General features: G+C 42.1%; 2 protein-coding genes across 3 annotated transcripts in view; both read right to left on the bottom strand.

Annotated features, from left to right (window-relative positions):
- HOMER3 (homer scaffold protein 3) overlaps positions 1–9,095 on the bottom strand; it is a 30,861-nt gene extending 21,766 nt beyond the window's left edge. For both annotated transcript variants that reach the window (XM_063290845.1, XM_063290846.1), the window contains exon 1: positions 8,746–9,095. Coding sequence is in view for 1 of the 2 variants with exons in the window: in XM_063290846.1 (XP_063146916.1) it covers positions 8,746–8,750 (5 nt within the window). In the remaining variant the exon portion in view is untranslated. The remainder of the gene's footprint in view (positions 1–8,745) is intronic.
- Positions 9,096–12,883: 3,788 nt separating this feature from the next.
- LOC134487453 (semaphorin-4E-like) overlaps positions 12,884–20,463 on the bottom strand; it is a 63,191-nt gene continuing 55,611 nt past the window's right edge. The window contains exons 9-12 of the mRNA XM_063289267.1: positions 19,634–19,749; positions 19,328–19,494; positions 16,617–16,669; positions 12,884–13,787 (exon numbers count right to left, since the gene is read on the bottom strand). Coding sequence (XP_063145337.1) covers positions 12,952–13,787; positions 16,617–16,669; positions 19,328–19,494; positions 19,634–19,749 — 1,172 coding nt within the window. The 3' untranslated portion in view covers positions 12,884–12,951. The remainder of the gene's footprint in view (positions 13,788–16,616; positions 16,670–19,327; positions 19,495–19,633; positions 19,750–20,463) is intronic.

Genomic DNA, 20,463 nt, shown 5'->3' with positions numbered 1-20,463 from the left:
TGTAAATATGTTTTTGAGCTTTCTGTAAATAAATTTATTTTTATAGAAATGCCTGGTGTGTGATTTTTCTGATCTCTCTGGGCCAAATGCTTTCCCGTACTTTGCAACAAGAACTCCATACTCAGCTTGAGAAGATTTCAGAATTATAAACAATCCCTCACCATCACAGTCTCATCAAGAGAAATACGTACAGTATTTATAATAAGATGGGGATTATCCTCTCTGCTAGCCAGTGGGGAGAAGGCTTGCCCTTCTTACGGCATTTTGAAGACCAGCCTATTAATGTCTACTCAATTGCTCCCTGAATAAGGAAGAAAAGCTGGACATGAGGAGCACAATAACCAGAAAAAGAAATGGAAGGCAACCAGTAAAAGGAAGGAAATGACCGGGAAAACTGAGGCAACAGTGGAAACACATGATGATGAAAACCAAACCACCAATGTAGGCAAAGCCCCGCTGTTTCTCAATTAAGAAGAACCAGTGTAAGGATGAAGGAACTGCCTTTCTGGAGATCTATCCAGTTAATCTTTCTTGTCTCCACCAGTAGTGAATCAGAGAGGAAGTGCCTAAGTATGGCAAGATAAGGAGAACTGGAAGGCTGCTTCCGAACACGGAAGTAAAGTCAAATGAAAAGAGGAAGGCAAAGTGAATTCTGCTTGTAGGCTATGGAGAGCAGAATGCTGATCCAACATCTTCTTACACCTTTTGAAAGCCTTTGACATTTGCATGGGAAGAGCATACGTCTATGTGAAACATCCAAATACTGGGGCAGTCTAGGCCTAGTAAATGCCGAGTAAAAGAAACATGGACAGAAACTATTAGCTTCTTGCCTTATTTGGGGGCTTATTAAAGGCATTTGCCTGACCAGTATTGGGAAGGGAACGCTGATGAGAACAAATACAATTTAAAATGATCCAACAAAGCTCTTTTTCCGAACAAGGAATGTCTCTAAGAGTATTATTCTGCTGGTGAGCTAGATGTACCTTTGTTTTGCTCCAACTAAGCTATTTCCTCGATTGATTCATTTGCATTTTAGTTACATGCAGGATTTCTCCAATAGTTAAGGTTCTCTGTATGTTAGATAATAATTGTCTAAAATGTACACAAAATAAAAACAGCACTAGCATGAAAACAAAAGGAATAATCACCAGCAGGAATCATCATTAATGCCAAATATCTAACAGGTGGTAATAAAATATTTTAATTAAAAAAAAAAAAGGTCTTTAACTGATACCAGAAAGTCTACAACAGACACCAAGCTAGTCATTCGAAGAATGCTAAATGGAATCAATTCATTCAGCACCGAGCCATTCTCTTTCACACTAACCAGATATTACAGAAGATGACTGACTCCATCAAGCCCAAACTGGCTGCTACCCAGAGGTCATCCCATTTGGCCACTGCATTGGAAAACAGGATGCAGGACTAGGCACATCTGGTCTGAATTTAAATGCAATTGTCATTCTTCGCTGCCTCTGATGGCTGGAATGCCTGTGGTGCCAACTCCTCTCTGTTCATGCAAAGCACTTTTAAAATATGACATGTATTTTTCTGAAACCTTTGGCAGGACCTTTGGCTGTTCACAGAGCTACTTTCTCATGTACTTATACCTTTTTTGTCAAATGTAGATTGTAAGCCAAGGGTAGCCAATAGTTTTTGGGGCAGGAGCTGAACCAATTGCATAGGGGTGTGTGTGTGTGTATAGGTAGCTTCTGAAGTCTGAGGAAGTGATGCTGATTTATCATCACCATGTGTACAAATCTTTTGGTATATTATTTCATCTGTGGATTGCAGAGTGTGCACGCTGTCTCTTTTTCTTTTCCCCATTCTTGAGTTCTGACCTGTGATATTGATAAATCAAGGCTGAAACAGATAGGTGGCCTCTCTGATGTAAAAGATTTGTAGAAATGGTTAAAAAATGTCGAGGTTAAAAATAGGAGGTTACAAGATTAGATAATAAGGCTAAAAGCGGAGAGCACAGTATCTAGCTACACATTCGTCATCTTCAACCCCACTCCCAACTTTGGATTATTATTTTTTTTAAGGAAAAGACCAGCACTTAGCCCATCAGAGGACTAATTATTTCATCCTTATGTTCCAAGATTTTAAGTGAGCCAGAGAAAATCAAAATTGGAACAGTGAACAGGAGCAAATGGGAAATATCATTACAGAGAATGATGGAAATGACATGACATCTGAAGAAAAGGTAAATTAGAATGCGTTACCTTTTCTAGTTTATAAGCCATGCTTAAAGTTGCTGTGCAAAGGCCAGGAGAGTATGGATAGACAGAGACCAAATGTTTCCATCAATTATAAACTGGAAAAGGTAACGCATTCTAATGCGTTACCTGCCAGTAACTTTGAAGTTACTGGCAGGGCAGCACTTCACAATTGCTACTATACTTGAACACCTTGAGCTGCTAAAAGAAAAGTGGGTTAGAAATCTAACAGATGCTGAGCCAGTATGGTGTAGTAATTAGCACTGGGACAGAATTGGGAACACCAAGCTCAAGGTCACTATCAACCATGGAAACTCACTGGGGGACTTTGAGCCAGTCTCTAGGTATCATTCAACTGAGCTGACAGGGCTATTGTTGGGGAAAATAGGAGGAAGAAGGCCTATTTACATCACCTTGATCTTTTTGAAGAAATATAGGATATAAAATTAACACACACTGTAACAAAATCTGTATCTAAGAAACCCCTTTCAGACCAAATCATTGGTTTATATCAACATTTACAACAATGGCCAAAAGACAAAGGGGTGGTCTTCCCCTAACTATTCTCCAGCAGTTGGTTATTCAAAGATAATGCTTCTCTGTACGCAGAGAATCAGTCTAAGCAGAGAGGGTTTACAGCCTGAACAAAAAGCTTATTCTCCAAAAACACGGTGGGTAATTTCTGTTGGTCTGTGGGCTCCACCAACCAGAGAGCACCAAGGCCTCCACAGTTCAACCCTGAGCTACAAGTATTTGCTTCGACTGGTCCCACCAACTTTGTATGGCATGTTTCAATGCCACGCTGCTAAATCCTGAAGCAGCAGGCTGCTGTTCATAATCACTTGGGATGAATTAAATTTTAGAGGTTCTGTTTGGAAGGAAGTGGGGCAGTCGTATGGAAAGTGAACACATCATGGAATGAAAATTTAAGAATGATGTATAGGTAGAAGGGAACTAGCTAGCTGGAAGTAGGTTCAGGACAGGGAGATTGGCAGATGGGGGCCGCCCTAGGGCAACCCAGGGCTTCAGTGGGCATGCAGGGAAGGCACTAAAATCGATGATCTTGGGGTGTATGGGATTCCTCCCTCTGGCAGAGGTTTGTTGCAATTTTCTTGGAGAGTTAAGCCCAAAGCTCTTTTGCTATTGTTTTTCTGTTCCCACAAGATGAGCAATTACAGCTTTTTTTCTAACTAACTGATTCAACACAGCTCTTACGAAAGTTGATTGCAGCAAAATATTTCAGGGACTCTGACAACATGCTCAGCAGTCAGAGAGACTTTCCTTTACAAACCTATCAAGGATGCTGGAATAGTACCTTCCCTCTGTCAGCACTGGGTTGGATGGACTAGACCATCTAAGGTGTTTTTCACTTCTATTTTTTAATTTTACAAGAGAACCTTTAGTGTGACAACATCAGTGCTTTAAAAACCCAATAGTCTGACAACTCGAAAACATCTGCTGCAACCACCAAAGGCATTTGGCAAAATGGTTGTCACTACATTGCAATAACCGTAATGCCATAGAATAAATCACTGGGGGAATTCTTTACCAAGGCTACCAAATCAGAGAGCTCCAAATAAAGGTTTTCACTGAAGCAACTTAATGCTGAGAACTAAATGATATCTCAAAGTCCACAGGGAATAGGTCTTGAACTTCAGAATAAATGCTTCACACCCTATTCTAAGGGATGGGGGAAATAGCAGGCTAAATTAAACAATCAGTAAGTCTAGATTCCTAAATACTGCACTGAATAGTAATGCAAACAGTATAAAACCTACAGTTGTGCCCCTGAAAATAGAAATGTATTCTCCACTTCTGTAAAAATTAACATGAATTTGATTGTTTAGAATATTCTCGTCAGAAGTCAAAAATTCTTAGCAGATCTGTAGATAAGCTGGTAGGTTTTTGCCTGTCAAAATACCTCCCTGCCCAAACATAAACATATTGTATTTCATTAGCTGTCATAAAAGGAAAAGAAACTAAATCTGAAGGAACATTGGCTGGCCTGTCAGCGTCATCGGAGAATTTTAAAAACTAAAATTCTCACTCAGCCTGGTTGTTGACATGCAAACCCAGGTCACAGCAGCTGCATTCATACAATATGCTAAGCTTTGGTTAGTTTTAATCTTGCTTAGCTTTTTTTGTGGCTTATTTATTATTTATTGACAACATGTTTACATCGTTCCAATCAAATGACCTGGGTAGTATACAGAATAATCTCAAAAGTAATCTTCCAATATACAGTAATCAAGAAAAATAAGTAACCATACAATCCAAAAACTAAAATCAGATGGCCAGCCACCCTCTATTACCACCAGGCATTAAAACACTCAAAAACACAAATTAAAAAAAAATAGTTTTTAATGTTTCCAAGAAGCCAAGACATTTGAATACCAGATTCCATTTGTGTTCTAGAACCAAGTAAAGGGTATTTTCATAAGCAGAATGACTGAATTTTGACTGAGCGGTATTTCCTGGATAATGCAAGTGGTTGTCCCGAACACATCCTGTCTGTGGGCTTTTAATAGGTATCTGGTTGGTGTCTTTGAAAACAAAAATGGATAGTTTGATTTAGCATGGTTTTTATCCTTTCCAACCCAGCAGAATGTTGGGAAGAAATTACTGTATGTAAATGGGCTAGGGACTTTGTCCGTCTGTCAGACAAAACAGAATGACATCACATTTGGTGTGACGGAAAAGCCAATAAAAGAAAGACTGAGTTTGAAAATGGGCCAGATTTGGTTGGGATCTCCAGAGAAAAAAAAATTCAGAAAAAAATTATCTGAGTACATCTTGATGGGAGAGGCAGTCGGTTACTAATCATAAGGCTATTGAGTCCTCCATTCTATGTCCGCTCCCACCTCCTTCCAGGCATAGGGCCTACAGTAGATCTTTTAAGGGGTTGGAAAGGGTAGAGAAGCCACATTCCATATCCTTTCCTCTAACTTGTTATACATTCTTATGACATTTGTGACCATGTTACTTCACCACTGTTGCAGATCAGATGCTAAGTTAGATAGTCCTTTTTTATTTTTTGCCATTCAATCATGTCTGATCCTTGGTGACTGCCTGGACTAGTCCCTGCAGTTTTCTTGGCAAGATTTCAGAAGTGGTTTGCCATTGCCTCCTTCCTAGGGCTGAGAGAGAGTGACTGGCCCAAAGTCCCCCAGCTGGCTTTCATGCCTAAGGCGAGACTAGAACTCACAGTCTCCTGGTTTCTAGCCTGTTGCCTTAACCACTACTCATATCTTCTTGCGCTTCTGCTTGTTACTACAGTGAGCTTAATTTTAAACTGAAAGGATGCTCTTGGCAGTGCAGGTTCGGAGCAGACAATAAAACTGCTCCTTCAGGACATTACATACAAGTAGTCCTGCTGGATCAGGACAACAATCCATTTAATTCAGAGGTGGACAACTCTTTGGCAGCCACAGGCTGCACTAACATTAGGTGGAGGCTGAACCAGCAGATCAATGATATACAATGCACAGTGCTATATTACACCCATAGGTAAGGTTAGATGTTTTGGAGTCAGTTTGCAGCCTTTACATTTTCAGTGTGTTGGCATATATAGTAGTTGTTATGTCTCCCGCCTCAAAATAGCGAAAAATAATGCCATAAATCAGAATGTCTCTAAGAGCACAAAAAGGGTATGCATGTGTCATACCCGCCCTGCGTCTATGGGTTATCCACCCCTGACTGAACCCAACATGCTGTTTCTTCAGTGGACAGCCAAAAGCCTCTAGGAATAAAGCATGCAGGAGATACTATTTGTCCTCCAGCAATGAATATTCCCAGATTGGTTGCCTCTGGATATGGAAGCTCCATTACCTGGCAGAGATGTTTTGAGGGCTGGTTTTGAGGGCCACCATTTTAGCTTGGAAAAGCCACTTGTCAGTTTCACAAAGGTGCAGAGTCCAGTTCAAGGAAGAAACAATCAGAGGTAAGACTTAAAGATCCAGTGTCCCATGAGAAGGCAGGCAGGCAGGCAGGCCTCTGTATTTCCTCTTGTATTTAACAAGAAGAATAACCATTATTTTCCATTGTCTGCATGCATCACTAGATACTTTTCTCAAAGTATGTGTATAGGGCCCGTCTGCAGCCTATTAGGGTGGGAAAAGTCTTACTTCCTTATTTTAAAACTCTGGAACATCTGCCTTCTCCTTCTGAGCTTGTCTTCTGAGCTAGCAGCAGCATGAAAGAGTCTGGGAAATGTGGCTGATTGCTGGCAGACAGCCGATTGCTGTGCTGAGTCAGCTGGATTGAAGGCTCCAAGGTGAAAGTTTTCTTATTTTGCTCTCTTCTTTTCTCTAGCTTATTTGGGGGGCAACTTTGAAAGCAGAAGATTATACTTCCTGTGGCTAATCGCTGCTTTAAGTTCCATGATAAATACTAGGAAAGGAAAACATAGTGATACCTATGGCAGGATCTGAACTCTCTTCTGGACAATGCCCTCCCATTTATGGAAATATCACAATTGGCTTTCTTTGTAACTCAGAGGATTCCCCCATAGGATGCCCAGCTGATACAGTGAGGTACTTCAGACAGCCATCTGCCTTAAAGACAATGAAATCAATATTTCATTGGTGAGTTTGGACAGCACTGGATGAAGGCAGAGCTTGTTCCCTATTCCTTGACTATGATATTTCACTGAGTCTAATGTTAGACCCACCCTGGGTTGATGGAGGAAGTGGGAGAAAACAGTCTTGCCCTTGGGTCTGATTCCATTTCCCCGCTAGTGTCATAGATAAATAATAATAGGAAGCAACTTCCTCTGTTCCTCTTTTTGCTTCCCCAGCACTTAGTTGATCCGTGGAGACATTCTGCTAGCTGGTACAAGGTTAACCAATCTATTACCCATCTGACTCCAATACGTACTACCAATCTACATGCACACATAAAACATCTGAATTAATAGCATGGTATCTTGCACCAGTGAATTCCTGCAAGTTGTCAGCTTCATCCAATACTCAGTTTTGGAAGGTCTTTACTTTCTCCATAGTATTATGGAGATATATTATTAATTATGTTTTATATTATAGATTATAATAATATACAATACTACATTATATATTAGGGACGCGGTGGCGCTGCGGGTTAAACCGCTGAGCTGCTGAGCTTGCCGATCGGAAGGTTGGCGGTTCGAATCCGCGTGACGGGGTGAGCTCCCGTTGCCAGTCCCAGCTCCTGCCAACCTAGCAGTTCGAAAACATGCAAATGTGAGTCAATTAATAGGTACCGCTTCGGCGGGAAGGTAACGGCGTTCCATTTAGTCATGCCAGCCACATGACCACGGAGGAAGTGTCTACGGACAAACACCGGCTCTTCGGCTTTGAGATGGAGATGAGCAACGCCCCCTAGAGTTGGACACGACTGGACTTAATGTCAAGGGAAACCTTTACCTTTACCTATATTATATATTAATATCTCCCCCCTCTCCATTCTTGTAACACATCTACTTCTTTATATCAATTTGATTCTATCTCCATGTTTGCCTATCTGAAGTGGGTCTCTCTCACTCACACCGACACGCTGCCCACGGTATGTATGTATGTATGTACGTGACTTATATGGTTGCCCAACGTATGTGCCATAATTTACTTACAACTATGACGGTAAGAATGTAAAGAAATAATAAAAACCAGCATTCCCCCCAAACGCAACCCCAAACTCCTATGCCCTACAACATAAAAAATCTCCCCAGTACATAAAAAATACAATTTGTGAGCTTCAGCCTTAACCTATCCCAATACCTGGGGGAAAACCCAGCTCTCTAAGGCCTTCTGGCAGGCTAGAAGGGTAGGGGGCTGCCAGAGATCAACAGCTAGGTTTCTCAAACCAAATTCTGCACCTTTGAGCAACCACAGCTGGCTTTCATGATCCAGATCCAATAATCAACAGGGTGATTAGGAAGAACAGGTGGCCACACCAATAAAACTTACTTGCTGTCCACTTTGAGCTCTATTATATATGTGGTGGAGGAAAGAGGCTTGGGTTGACAAACTCCACCCCTTTGTCAAACTGATGCACCCATGGAAGTATCAGCTGCTCATCAGGGTAATATGAGTTACAATAGGCAGATACGCAATATATTTCAACAGGAGTGAAGGGGGGGGACTGATCATTTTCAAGTGACTTTTAAAAGCAAACTAATTGCATGCTATGGTGAAACGGAGTGGCAGTATAAGATGGGTGGGGTGGGGTGGGGTGGGGTGGGGTGGGGTGGGGGGAACAAAAGTGTGTACCAGTATTACTTTAAAGCGACTATAACCAAAAAGAAAATAAATGTAATCTTTTTTAACAACAAGGAAGATTATATTCACATCCCAAGAACATTCTTCCTTTCCTTCGCATCATATTAAAACCCTGTATAGCAGAAAATCCACACAATCTCCTCCCAGGATTGATAAACTTTGTCTTTGTTCATATTTTTTTAACCAGCAAAACTAAAAACACCCCCCCCCCATCCCAGTAAGGTCAAACTCTGATTCTTCCGCAAGCACCATAAAGTCAAAGATCGGTTTCTCACCCCATCTTCTCCTGCCCGTCTGCCCGTGTCTCTTTCAGCGCTTCCTTTGATCGTATCTCCACGTTGCCTCTTTTTCTTTTTTCTTTTTTTTTTTTCACTCTTTCTCCGGATCCGGATACTCCTCAAATTTCCTCCGGAATTTCACTTTGGAAATCCATGACTTTGTGATGGGAAAGGCGGGGTTGGGTTCTGTGCTTGAAAGAGAGGGAGAGAATTACCACATGAGCATACGCACACACAGGCACACGCGCTTCCATACATTCCCAAGGGTGTGGGAATGGAAGAGAAGCATAAAGATGCAAGCAGCTGTTCCTTTCGCTCCGAAAAGCATTCCCTCCAGATATCCCTGAAGGACTCAGGAGACAAGAACTTTCTTCCTCCAAAAGACAGATTCTCTTTTTTCCTCTTGAGTTAGAAGGAGGGCGGAAACAGGAGCTTGGCAGCCTTTTTGTTCCTATGTGCAAATATTTCTCGCTTTTTTCCTAGTGCTTCAGGCAAGCCAATAGCTTTCTCTGCAGAGCTTAAAATGCAAAAAAAAAAGAAAAGAAAAGAAAAATCATGTTAAAATGGAGCTGCTTACCCCCTTTGTTCTTTGGCGGAGGATAATGACGGCAGTCTTTGTTCTCCTTTTTATTTTTATTTATTTTAATTTGTCTTCCTTCATCTGCAAACTCTGCTTCATTTCTATCACATTTCTTCTGAGTTATTTCCGAAGGGGCGGGGGGGAGCGGGGGGGCGGGGGCAGGGAGGGTGTCTTCTTTGTTGGCTCTGTATTGCCATCTGCTGGAGGAACCTGGACTCCACATCTCCTGCAGTCACACAAATCCTTCCAGAATTAAGAGCTTTTTAAGCATGTCAAACGTCTGACTGAGAGAAGAAAGTTGCTATAATGCTACGCTAAAGTTTTGGCCCGGCAGCTTTCAGAGTTAGAACTGAAGCCGTTGTTTAAAGATTTATTATTAGGAATCACAGAATATGAAGATTGCATATTCCAATCCCCTACTAATGCAGTTCCAAGGGGCCATAATTAACTTCTGCTTAGAAACATCTCAGGCAGGACATCTAACATGTTCTCACGCACTCTATTCTGTTAGACAGCCCATAACATCAGAGAGTTCTTCTTAATGTTGAATTAAAATCCTTCTTGTAATTAGGATCCATTACTCTGGATTCTGTTTTCTAGAGCAAGAAAAAGCAGATTTGCTCCTTTATCAATGTGAGGTCCTTCAAATATCTGGTCAACTTTAACAAGTTAAATATATCTAACTTACTATGCCTTTGCTCACAGGATGTGATCTCCACAGTCCTTACCATCTTTTTAAACAGCACTGTCCAGCCAGCTCAGGCACAGAAGACTCGTTCATTCTGGCATCCTGGCGGACAGGTGCTTCCAGGAAGCTGAAAACAATAAGACTCCATCCATGCTGTTGATTTGTAGATAATGCATTCAAAACTAAGCTGCATCTGAAACATGGAAGGTCTACCTTCGCTATGATAAAAACACCAAAGTTCTTCTGGGTCCTGTCTACCCAACCATGGTAATTAGAGGGAAAGAGAAGTCAGGGCCAAGCCAAGAAATGCTGTTTGGTTTGGAGATGGCCCAGACAGACACGCACACGTCTACAAACAAAAGCCAACTGGACTGGCAATTACCTTAAGACAGGCACTAGGACCTCATTCTCCAGCTACAGTTGGAGGGCAACAGTTAAGCCACATGGTCCATTCTCCCAATAGCCTTTTGCCGTTTTCTACCTATCCCATCTCCGTGTCTGATGACTGAGGTGACCTCACTTTTCTTCATGATCAGTCTAGTCCTGGCACTGCCATGTTCAAAGGCAAGGTACTAAGTAGTAGAACAGGCAGCAGTTCATGTTTTGTTGGGACGAGAGTAATTGTTGCTTTTGTGGCTAGCTAGTAAGCTGTGCAAGATATCTGCCTATTGTTGGAAGATGCATGAGATACCAGACAGATTTTGCCTGAACCAGGTAGGCAGCTTTTACAGGTAAAGGTTAAATCAGTGGCTATCGTCATGGCCATTAACAAAGGAGCTTCTCTATATGTCTATCCATGGACACAAGATAATGAGGACAGACAGCAGAGATGGTGATTGCTTCCATAATTTGGTTAGCGATTTCTCTACTGACTGGCTATTATTGGAAACTGAATGTTGGAACACATCAGCTTTCCCCAATTTTTCCCAAGAAAGACTTTAGGGTTATGAAATAACTTTCCTAGTATGTAGGTTGTTGTTGTTGTTGATTTGTTCAGTTGCTTCCGACTCTTCGTGACTTCATGGACCAGCCCACGCCAGAGCTTCCTCTTGGTCGTCAACACCCCCAGCTTCCCCAGGGACAAGTCCATCACCTCTAGAATATCATCCATCCATCTTTCCCTTGGTCAGCCCCTCTTCCTTTTGCCTTCCACTCTCCCTAGCATGTAGGGAGTATGTAGGACAACTCCATTATTCTCAAACAGTCTGACTTAGTTACTAGGCATTATGGGAACTAGCCACATTTGGAGGGCAGAGCACCAGATTGGGGAAGGTTCTGTTTGTTTTCATTTCAGAGGATACACCACAATTTCAAGCAGGTTATCACTGAGCTAACCCTTGCCCCGAAGGAACATGGATTACAGCAAGACCTGAGCCCAACCGTCTGCTGAAGCAATAACATCTCAAGACTGTGAGTCACAAGTCTCAGTGAGAACTTCATGTGGCAACTTGTGAACAGCTGAGTAATTAGTGCCCCAAATAAATTGCCTTTTAACATTTCCAACTGCAAGTTTCAAGGATGCACTTCTGAATTTTAGATGAACAAGACATATCCAAAGTGATACCACCAACATTCATCTCCTGTTTCTCTTGACCCAATTAAAATAATCTGCCTTGTGCCAGATAATTAGTTTCTAAAAAAGACTGTCAATATTAGATAGCCTATTGCTAGCAAGTTGAGGATGCTGTCAGCTCTACTTTTCAGAATGTCCTTTCAATACTTTAGCCTTCTGTTACCAGTAATAATAAAAAGACAGTGAAAGTGAGACAAAAGCAAAGAAAGGTCATGTCACTTCAGATCCAGAGTAAACCCAGGATACCATGACATTCCCAGAATATTTATCTGATCATACTTTCTAAGGAATAACACCTACTTTTCTCATTGCAGTTGCTAGAATGGCTAGTCTGCCAGAAGAACTGTGCAGTTCTCCAAGTGCAAAGCGATCTTCTTCAAGAGATACTCAGCCGCCTGCCTGCTGGCTTTCTGCTTGATTCTCTGCTTTAAATATATCTCCTTCCAATCAGCCTCCACTTGGAGAGGGCAGATGATTCTGCCCTGTTTCTGCCTTAGGTGCCATTAGTTCCCTCAGTAATTCCCAAAACAGAACGATGTGCTTTCAGAGGAGAGTGCCTGATGCACACCTGGAAAACTTGCTGCTCTGGGGTTGCTCACTGCCAGTCACAAAGTGGGCAATTTCACTACTTTTCAGTATCTGACTTAATGGGCTCAGTTACTGAAAGCAAAATCACTGCTCCAAGAGAATACTTTTGCATGCCTACATGAATCACTGCTTCTTCCATTTCAGAGGCAAGCTGCAAATCAGTGATTCAGAAAAAAGTATGGAAGGTGGCTTTTTCAAAGGGTAGGTCTTTCCTATGCTTATACATTCCGAAATGAAATCTCAGATGTAAGAACAGTCTCTAATTTTAATTAGCCAGATTTTTAGAAAGCAATCATCACAATGGCAGAGTATCCTATGGATCAGTGCAATTCCTGAAGTTTAGCCATGGAAATGTGTCATTTTTACTGTTGTGTAAACTCAAAGGTGACTACAAATGGGATTAATACAACAGTGGAAAATACAACCCCATCTTTAAAATAAAGAGTTTGTCTAGTGTAGACAGAAAAATGTTCTTCACGAACATCCTAGAATCCATACATAGTACTCCTCAGTTGTAAATAGCTACACTAGCAGTAATCTCAAGAATAAGAAATGAGAAACATTTATAATTTAGCTCAATGCATGGTGCCATTCTCCCACAGTGGTCTAAAGTATGGGAAACAGTATGGAGAAATGGAAAGAAGGAGGCTTGATAAAAACTTTTCTTTCAAAAGGTTTATTTTTCAGAACCTCCAAAAATGGCAGGAGAAAAATGGTGGGTCCCAAAGGAATCTAACAACTCTTAAAGAGAAAAAAAAGCTACAAGGTGTTTGCTTACATAGCAACTAGTTTGTGGGATAAAAGAGGTGTTGAATTCCTTCCCTTGGTGCAATCATGTATTTCATGGCTTTCATCGGGAATTTTGGTTTCATCCGTGACCAGACAATTTGGAGAACCACAGATTAACCCACCTTCAGTGGAGTTAATGCTTGGCTTCATTTTCACACTGCACTCCACTTTGGAGGAGGTCATCAATGGGGTGGATTTGTCAGTGGAGACAGTCATTGTTTGTGAGGTTGAGCTTGTCTGAGTAAAGTCCATTTGCTCCAGACTCATCTCTGGACTTGCTGCTTCAGCTGCATCTGCTGATGTTTTACAGGTAGATTTCCAGGGCAGGGAGATATAGCCTCTGTGAACGTTCCAAGAAAGCAGAAGGAAGAAAAGGAGGGCAAAGGCAGACCCCATAACTATTAAACTGAACAATGAGCCTTGGATTTTTCTAGATGGCTTTTGTCTTGGGTTCTCTGTCTCTGGGACTGCCAAAAATTTTCTGTCTGCACCTGCCGTTTCAGAACACACCTGGTTTGACAAGTCACACTTCGGACCATAGAAATCTTTCTCTGGCTGGGGCTGAAGGAGATAGACAGCCATTGTTACGCGAAATTTTCTCCCACTGACTTTTTCGACAGAATGACATTCATAAAGCCCAGTATCAGCAACTGTTACATTGAAGACAACCAGTCCTTTTGTATGGATGAGATATTTGGTCTCTTCTTCCGGCAAGCGGCTCTTGTTAAACGTCCAGAGGAAGTCAGCTATGTTGGACAGAGGTTCACAGCTAAGATGAGGGCTGCTACCAAGGGTGACAGGATACCTTCTGATTTCCTTTCCTGAAAAACAAGAAGCCTTGGTGGTTAGCTTTCTGCCATTATAGCTTCCTGCCTCGGGCTAGCAACTATGCCAGGCTCCTTCACTGTCTGTACTAGCTGCCCGTCATACACTCTGTATCACCATTAATGGAAGGGGACATAAGATATTGATAAATAGAATAGTAAGTAAGGAGACGCTGGGTGAACTACATGTATTTGTGATCCTGCACAGAGGTTCCAGCATGAAAGATCTAATTATTCCTTACAAGTAAATGCTTTTAATTTAAGTAGCAGTTGTCAGAGACAGAATGAAAGAGGATCCAGCTCCCATTCTCCTCTGTATCACGTGCTTTGAAAGTACTGCTGAAAATGCGTTGCGTGGTGCTTTGGGGTTTTTGAAATTTTAATGTGTTTTCAGCTCTTTAATATTTGCTATCTTGTACAAGTACTCTCAGTGGCAACAGTACCAGAGATTTTGCTATAAGCCAATGTGCTGATTCCGCTGACGTTCACTCACACGAGGGAATTCCCTGGGTTCAGCCCAAGGTTGAAAATTAAGACGCGGCACTTCAGAGAAAAAGACTCCAGAAGGAAAAGGGAGCACACTTGCCCCTATCTTCAATCCACTCCCCAAAGTCAAGACACATTACATCCAAAACCAGCTTGCCTTTTTAATCAAATAATATTAAGCCTAGAGAGACAGCATTTAAACACACACACACACACACACACCCCACAAGGCTTTCAGGGAATCTCTGGGAAAGTCACAGTCGTCCTCTGCTGGACTGAATAGGAGATGAAAGCACTTAGGCAAGCAAGCAACAACCCCCCCCCCCCCAGTCTTTCAGCGAATTGCTATCCTACATTCAGACCTACCGCTGCGGTCTGTACTGCTGTTGCTAACAGCGCATAAAAGGTTTAGACTAGAAGGACGTCCAGTTCCACTGTATGCTATGAAATTATTGGGACAGGAGCTGGATGGCATAGTGCTCACGAGCGACAAGATAGAAAAATGTAGTTATGATCTTTATGTTGGAAAGAATTCAGGTTTGCTTGTTGGTTTATTACATTTATATCACCGCCCATCTCCCCCAGTGGGGGACTCTGGGCGGTTAAACAGTTAGTTAAACAGTTCGACGGGTCTGTAGACAACCACTTACTCATACGTGTGTAAAGCGGGGAGGGAAGAAGAGATCGTTATTGTAGTTACCATGGGAAAAGCAATACAATATTTGGAGGAGGGAGATTTTGCTGCTGCACACCCACCTCTGCACACCCACCTTACTGTTGCCAGGCAAAGTCAAATAGCAAGGTGATCCCAGTGCACTAGCAGAACTCCAGATCCTCTGCTGTGGCGTGTGTCTGTGCCTGTACACATGCAAATGATACTATCTCTTATGCCCTCAAATATGTTCAGGGCATATCTCTCGCACCAGGTCGAGATCTGAACACTTGCTTATGTGAGATAGGCTTATTTCTTTAAAACCACACTCCATATTAGATTATAACTTTTTCTGTTTCTTCTATACATTTGATTTTTAGATCAATGCACAAAAAGTAACACAGGTAGTCCTTGTTTAGCTACCACAATTGGGATGGGCAACTCAGTTGTTAAGTGAAGCAGTTGCTAAGTGAAACTGTGACTGTATTTATGACCTTACTTCAGCTTTCCAGGCCTGTGAAAGTCATAAATGCGAGGATTGGTTGTAAAGTTACTTTATCAACACCACTGTAACTGTGAATGGTTGCTAAACGAGGCAGCCGCTAAACAAGGACTACCTGTAATAAAAAGTTTTATTTCACCCAATTTAGTCTAAAGAGCTTTTCTCGTGTCAACTACTGACATCTGTCTTTTCTTGCCAATTATATGACTTACAGTCCTCTCTGTTAGTTGCACCCCCGCCCTCTTTGCAAACCTTAGAGTATTCTGCATTTTTTCTCCAAGCACATTATGTGGCACCTTGACAATGGTTGAGTATATACAGGTCTATTAAACCGTTGGATCCCAGTCTGAGAGGGCTCTTGATAAAATGCCCTCTAATGCAAGAAGCATTAGGCAGCTGAGTCTGAGAGTGATCAATTTAAATATTTCACAGTATATTGGAATGATTTCACATTATAGATGTTGTGGAAAATTCTAATGGCGGCTTCCAGATCAGCACTGACCAGAGTAAAGGTAAAGGTAAAGGTTTCCCTTGACGTAAAGTCCAGTCGTGTCCGACTCTAGGGGGCGGTGCTCATCTCCGTTTCAAAGCCTTGGAGCCGGCGTTGTCATAGACACTTCTGGGTCATGTGGCCAGCATGACTCGGAACGCCGTTACCTTCCCGCCGAAGCGGTACCAATTAATCTACTCACATTTGCATGTTTTCGAACTGCTTGGTGTGCAGGAGCTGGGACGAGCAACGGGAGCTCACCCCGCCGCGCGGTTTCGAACCGCCGACCTTCCGATCGGCAGCTCAGCGGTTTAACCCGCAGCACCACCGCGTCCCAGCAACGTATTTGTTTAAGGGAAAAAGGGCATGGCAGTTGTCAGCGGTGGATCCTATTTGGACACTAAAGGCCCAGAAACTGCCCAGAGTTATGGAGAAACTGCTCCCAATGTGTCCTTTAATTTTGGGTAAAGCTGGTTTACAACATGCAATTACCTGTACAGCTAAAGGGATACATCCATTATAAGCCATTGAACTTTGAGTGTAAATGAGGCTGGATTACCGCATTTAATGTTATATGATTCACATAACCTTGGAATATTTGTATGGTGCAATTTATCCTATTTATCAACAATTTTGTAGACATAGTTACTATTGACATATCTTGCCATGAGAAGATTTTTTTAAAAATTCTCCTACCTACTTCAGGACACCTGGAGATATCACCATTCCTGATGCTCTGGATTAGATCTCTTGACAAAAGAAGAAATAAATTATACAACTACTTCATAGAGATATCCAAAACCATTCAAAGCGGACAGAAATCTTCTCTTAAAACATCTACTTTCAGCCTTAATATGAATAGAAAGAAGACTGGGAACAGCAGCAACAGAAACTCTCCTACAAAGAGAGGCTAAGAGCAACATGCTTCAGTGGCATGAACCGGAATATAGGACTTACAGAGCACTGCTTGGAGCCGTGGGCACTTCTACGTGGGCTTGACACTGCACCTGTCCTAGCTTTTCTGCTGAACAACCAATACCCATCCCCTGTTTCCTTGGCATTTCCCTCTACCTGCAGCTGACAAGCTACCTTACTGCCTCAGGCTCTCATACTGGGCTTCAGAGTTGAAGCCCCATCATTAACACAAGCATGGCAAAGACAAAGACGAAGACGAAGACGAAGACGGGGCAATGATTTTGGTCCTTCCTCACTGGACAGTTGGAGACAATGGGGATGGTCACCTCTAGTGAATGCCTGCAATGGCTGCAGCAGGGATAACCATGGGCAATTACAAGAATGGATCTGAAATAGTGGTGGGTGGAAATAGTGCTGATGAAGTGCTCAAAATGGATTCAAAACCAAATTTTGAGAATTTCTCTGATGCTGGGGAAAGGCTAGAGTATAGTTGGGAAAGCTCCTGTTCAGCACACATAAAGCTTGAGCTTCTGTCCCTGCAGTCATCAGTTAAAGTGATCTCAGACAAAAGGCACCTGGAAAGATCCCTACTTACAAGTTTAACGATATTATATGAAAAAACAACCAATTTTTACTATTATTTTTTTTATGGAATCATCAATGTGGATTATTCATTTATTTTACTAGGCGCATACGCTGCTCTAATAACACGTGACTCTGAGCAGCTTACAGACCTCCACAACACAGAAACATGACAATGTGACAGTATGATAAATAATATTCCAAACACCTAGGAGCAACCACAAAGCACAATTACTGTTCAGGAGGCACAAACATGCTCCCTCAGCCCCCAGAGGCCCATTGAAACAGCCAGGTCTTACTAGGTTTACGAAAGACTAGCAGAGTTGGGGCCTGTCTGAAATCAGGGGAATGCTATTTTAGAGAAGGGGACAGGACCAGAAAAGCCTGAGTCTGGAATCTGCAGATGACGTTCCCAAAATGTCAGAACCCAAAGGTAACCTTCTCTTTCAGACCTCAAAGGATGGGCATAGACCATCGGGAGAAGGGGGCCCATAGATATCCAGGTTCTAAGCCATGAAGGACTGTAGAGGTGACAACTAGCATCTTGAATTGCATCCAGATGCAAACTAGCAACCATTGCTGTTTCCAGAGGAGAGGTGTTATGTGGGTACATTGACAAAAACTTGTAACTGCTCAGACTGCTGAGTTCTGGACCAAGTACAACTTCTGAGTGGTCTTCAAAAACAGCCCTACATAGAGCATGTTGCAATAATCCAAAAGGCATAAACTACAGTGAACAAAACCTCCTGACTCAGGAAAATCTGTAAGTGGCATACCAGATGGATCTGTGCAAAGACCCCTCTAGCAGCAGCTTCTACCTGTTTTTTAAGGAGGAGTTGTGAGTCCAGGAGAATCCAGAGATTATAAACCAGCTCTGCACAGGACAGTACAAACCCAATCCAGAGGCAAAGATGAAATATCTCTGGAATCAGAGGGCTTCCCTGTTCAAAGCCACTCCATTTTGTTGGGATTGAGTCTATACCTGTTCATCTCCTTCCAGACCCTCACACATTTTAATGCTTGTGTGCACAATACACCAACCCATGGTTGGGGTTGGGTTTATGACACAATACTCTATCATAAACTAACCCAGCATAAAAGGACAAAAGAACTGATCTCAATCCCAAGGAGCCTGCAGTCTAAACAGTATCGCCAAACAACCTAGGAATTCTGTACTTGAAATCCCATTAATCCCCCCATCCTTTTCAGGGACTTATTCATCCAGTGCAAAATATGCTCTTTTCAAAGGGGAAATACTGTATCAGTGAATTATTTTGTAGATTGGGGGAGGGTTGTGAAGGGTTCCTTGGCTATTCTGCCCTGTCCTCAGCAGGACCCGGAGGTTCTAATAAAACTCATCCTTTCATGGTCACATGCTGCACTGGCTTTCTGCCCCCGCCCCACCCCAAAAAGCAGATAGGGGAAAACAACTTCAGCACTCAAGCTAGCTAAAAAAAACCCTTTCAACCTGGAGTTCCCCTATTCAGAATTCTCTCCTACAATAAAACTTGAAAAGACCCCTTCAGAGAGAAAAAAACTTTGGATTCAGTGGAAACTCATCATTTCCATTGGAAAAAATGGCAGAATCCTCAGGAGTACAAAGGCTGGCTGAAGCTTCATCTTGTCTCCATTGCAAGTAGCTCCTCAGTCATCAGCTAGGGAAAAAGCACCTGCAAGGAGCTAGCTTCACCCCTTCCTGAAGAAACACTGTCAATTTCTCTCAAAACGGAGGCAGCAAGAACAGACACTGCTGGGCAGTTTCTTTGATTTGTTTTATTCTGTTGCAAGCCAACTCGGACAGGGCATAAAGCTTCAAAGCAAACAAAAGATTTAAAATGTAGAGCAGTAATATACACACTTTAATGTCTGTATCAAGTCTCATTACTTGTCCCATTGATTGCGTTACTTACTGTGAATGCCCAAGGTGGTTAGCCAGAAGGATACAACTGTGAAGAGAGAGGGACCATGCACAGTAAGGATCCCTTGCCAAGATACAATCAGAGCATTGTTTATACCAGCTGCAGGTTGCAACAGGGAGCTGTACTAGCTGGGAAGGAGAACTGGCATACAACAGGCCCTGGAAAGACAGCACTAAGCAGTTTCATTTTCCCCTAAATGATATTAAAAAACATTCAAATAGATAAATCCAAAATAGATAATGGAATGAAACAGAAGGAAAGGGTGTCATGCTGCATAGACCAGGACAAATGTTGTACCTTTAGAGAAGCTAGCTTGAGTAACTGTACAGGCTCTGCTGATGGAAACAGCTGTATCTCTTCCACAATAATAATTTCTCCATGACAATTGAGAGCTTTATGCAAATAGCCCTTATCTGTATAAAATGAAACACACAGTTAAGCCACAGTTGCTTTATGTTTTATATATGTGTTAGAAACTTGTATTTCTTTAATATCAGAGCTTGATTATTTTGTCTGGCTACTCAATAAATTGAGATAAATCAAACTGATTTCTGGTCAATCAGATAGCAAAATTCTGGTCATAACGATGAGCAAACAGTTAGTCCCTTCAAACACCTAGGTTTCTTAGGTCCTTCTAGGCATATAAATAGATGTTAACCCTGCGAGGTAGTCCAGACAAGAAGCATAAAGGTTACGTTAACAGAATCTTGCAAGACTGAAATTTCTCCTCTCCTTTACTTTTACTCTCTGGAAGAGTAAGGAGGGTCTCCTCTGAAACTTTTCTCACACCATCTCCACTTCCATGGGCTGAGACAGCTTTTACATGCTGGTTGTCGAGTCTGCGGCTCTCTCTTCTGTCTCCCAAGGTCATTCCCACATACCATTACAACAGGGTCTACTGGGAAATACATTATAGGAAGCTAAGATTTGATTTATATTTTTATAAGGTACCACACATTAACGTACTAGGAAAGCAAAAACATATTATGGGTGTGATATGCCAGTGCAGAGGTGGGCTAGAGCTGCTGTTTGTTCCTGCTTGCTTTAAAAAGACCTAAAATCAACACAACTGGCATATCTTGAAAGCCAGCAAGAGAGCATTTCAAAGAATAGGTACTATGGAAGTA

The sequence above is a fragment of the Candoia aspera genome, chromosome 1, assembly GCF_035149785.1.
Source record: "Candoia aspera isolate rCanAsp1 chromosome 1, rCanAsp1.hap2, whole genome shotgun sequence".
NCBI classification, from domain to species: Eukaryota; Metazoa; Chordata; class Lepidosauria; order Squamata; family Boidae; genus Candoia; species Candoia aspera.
Note: the sequence above shows the minus strand (reverse complement) of the source record. Positions and strands in the feature narration are given on the sequence as shown.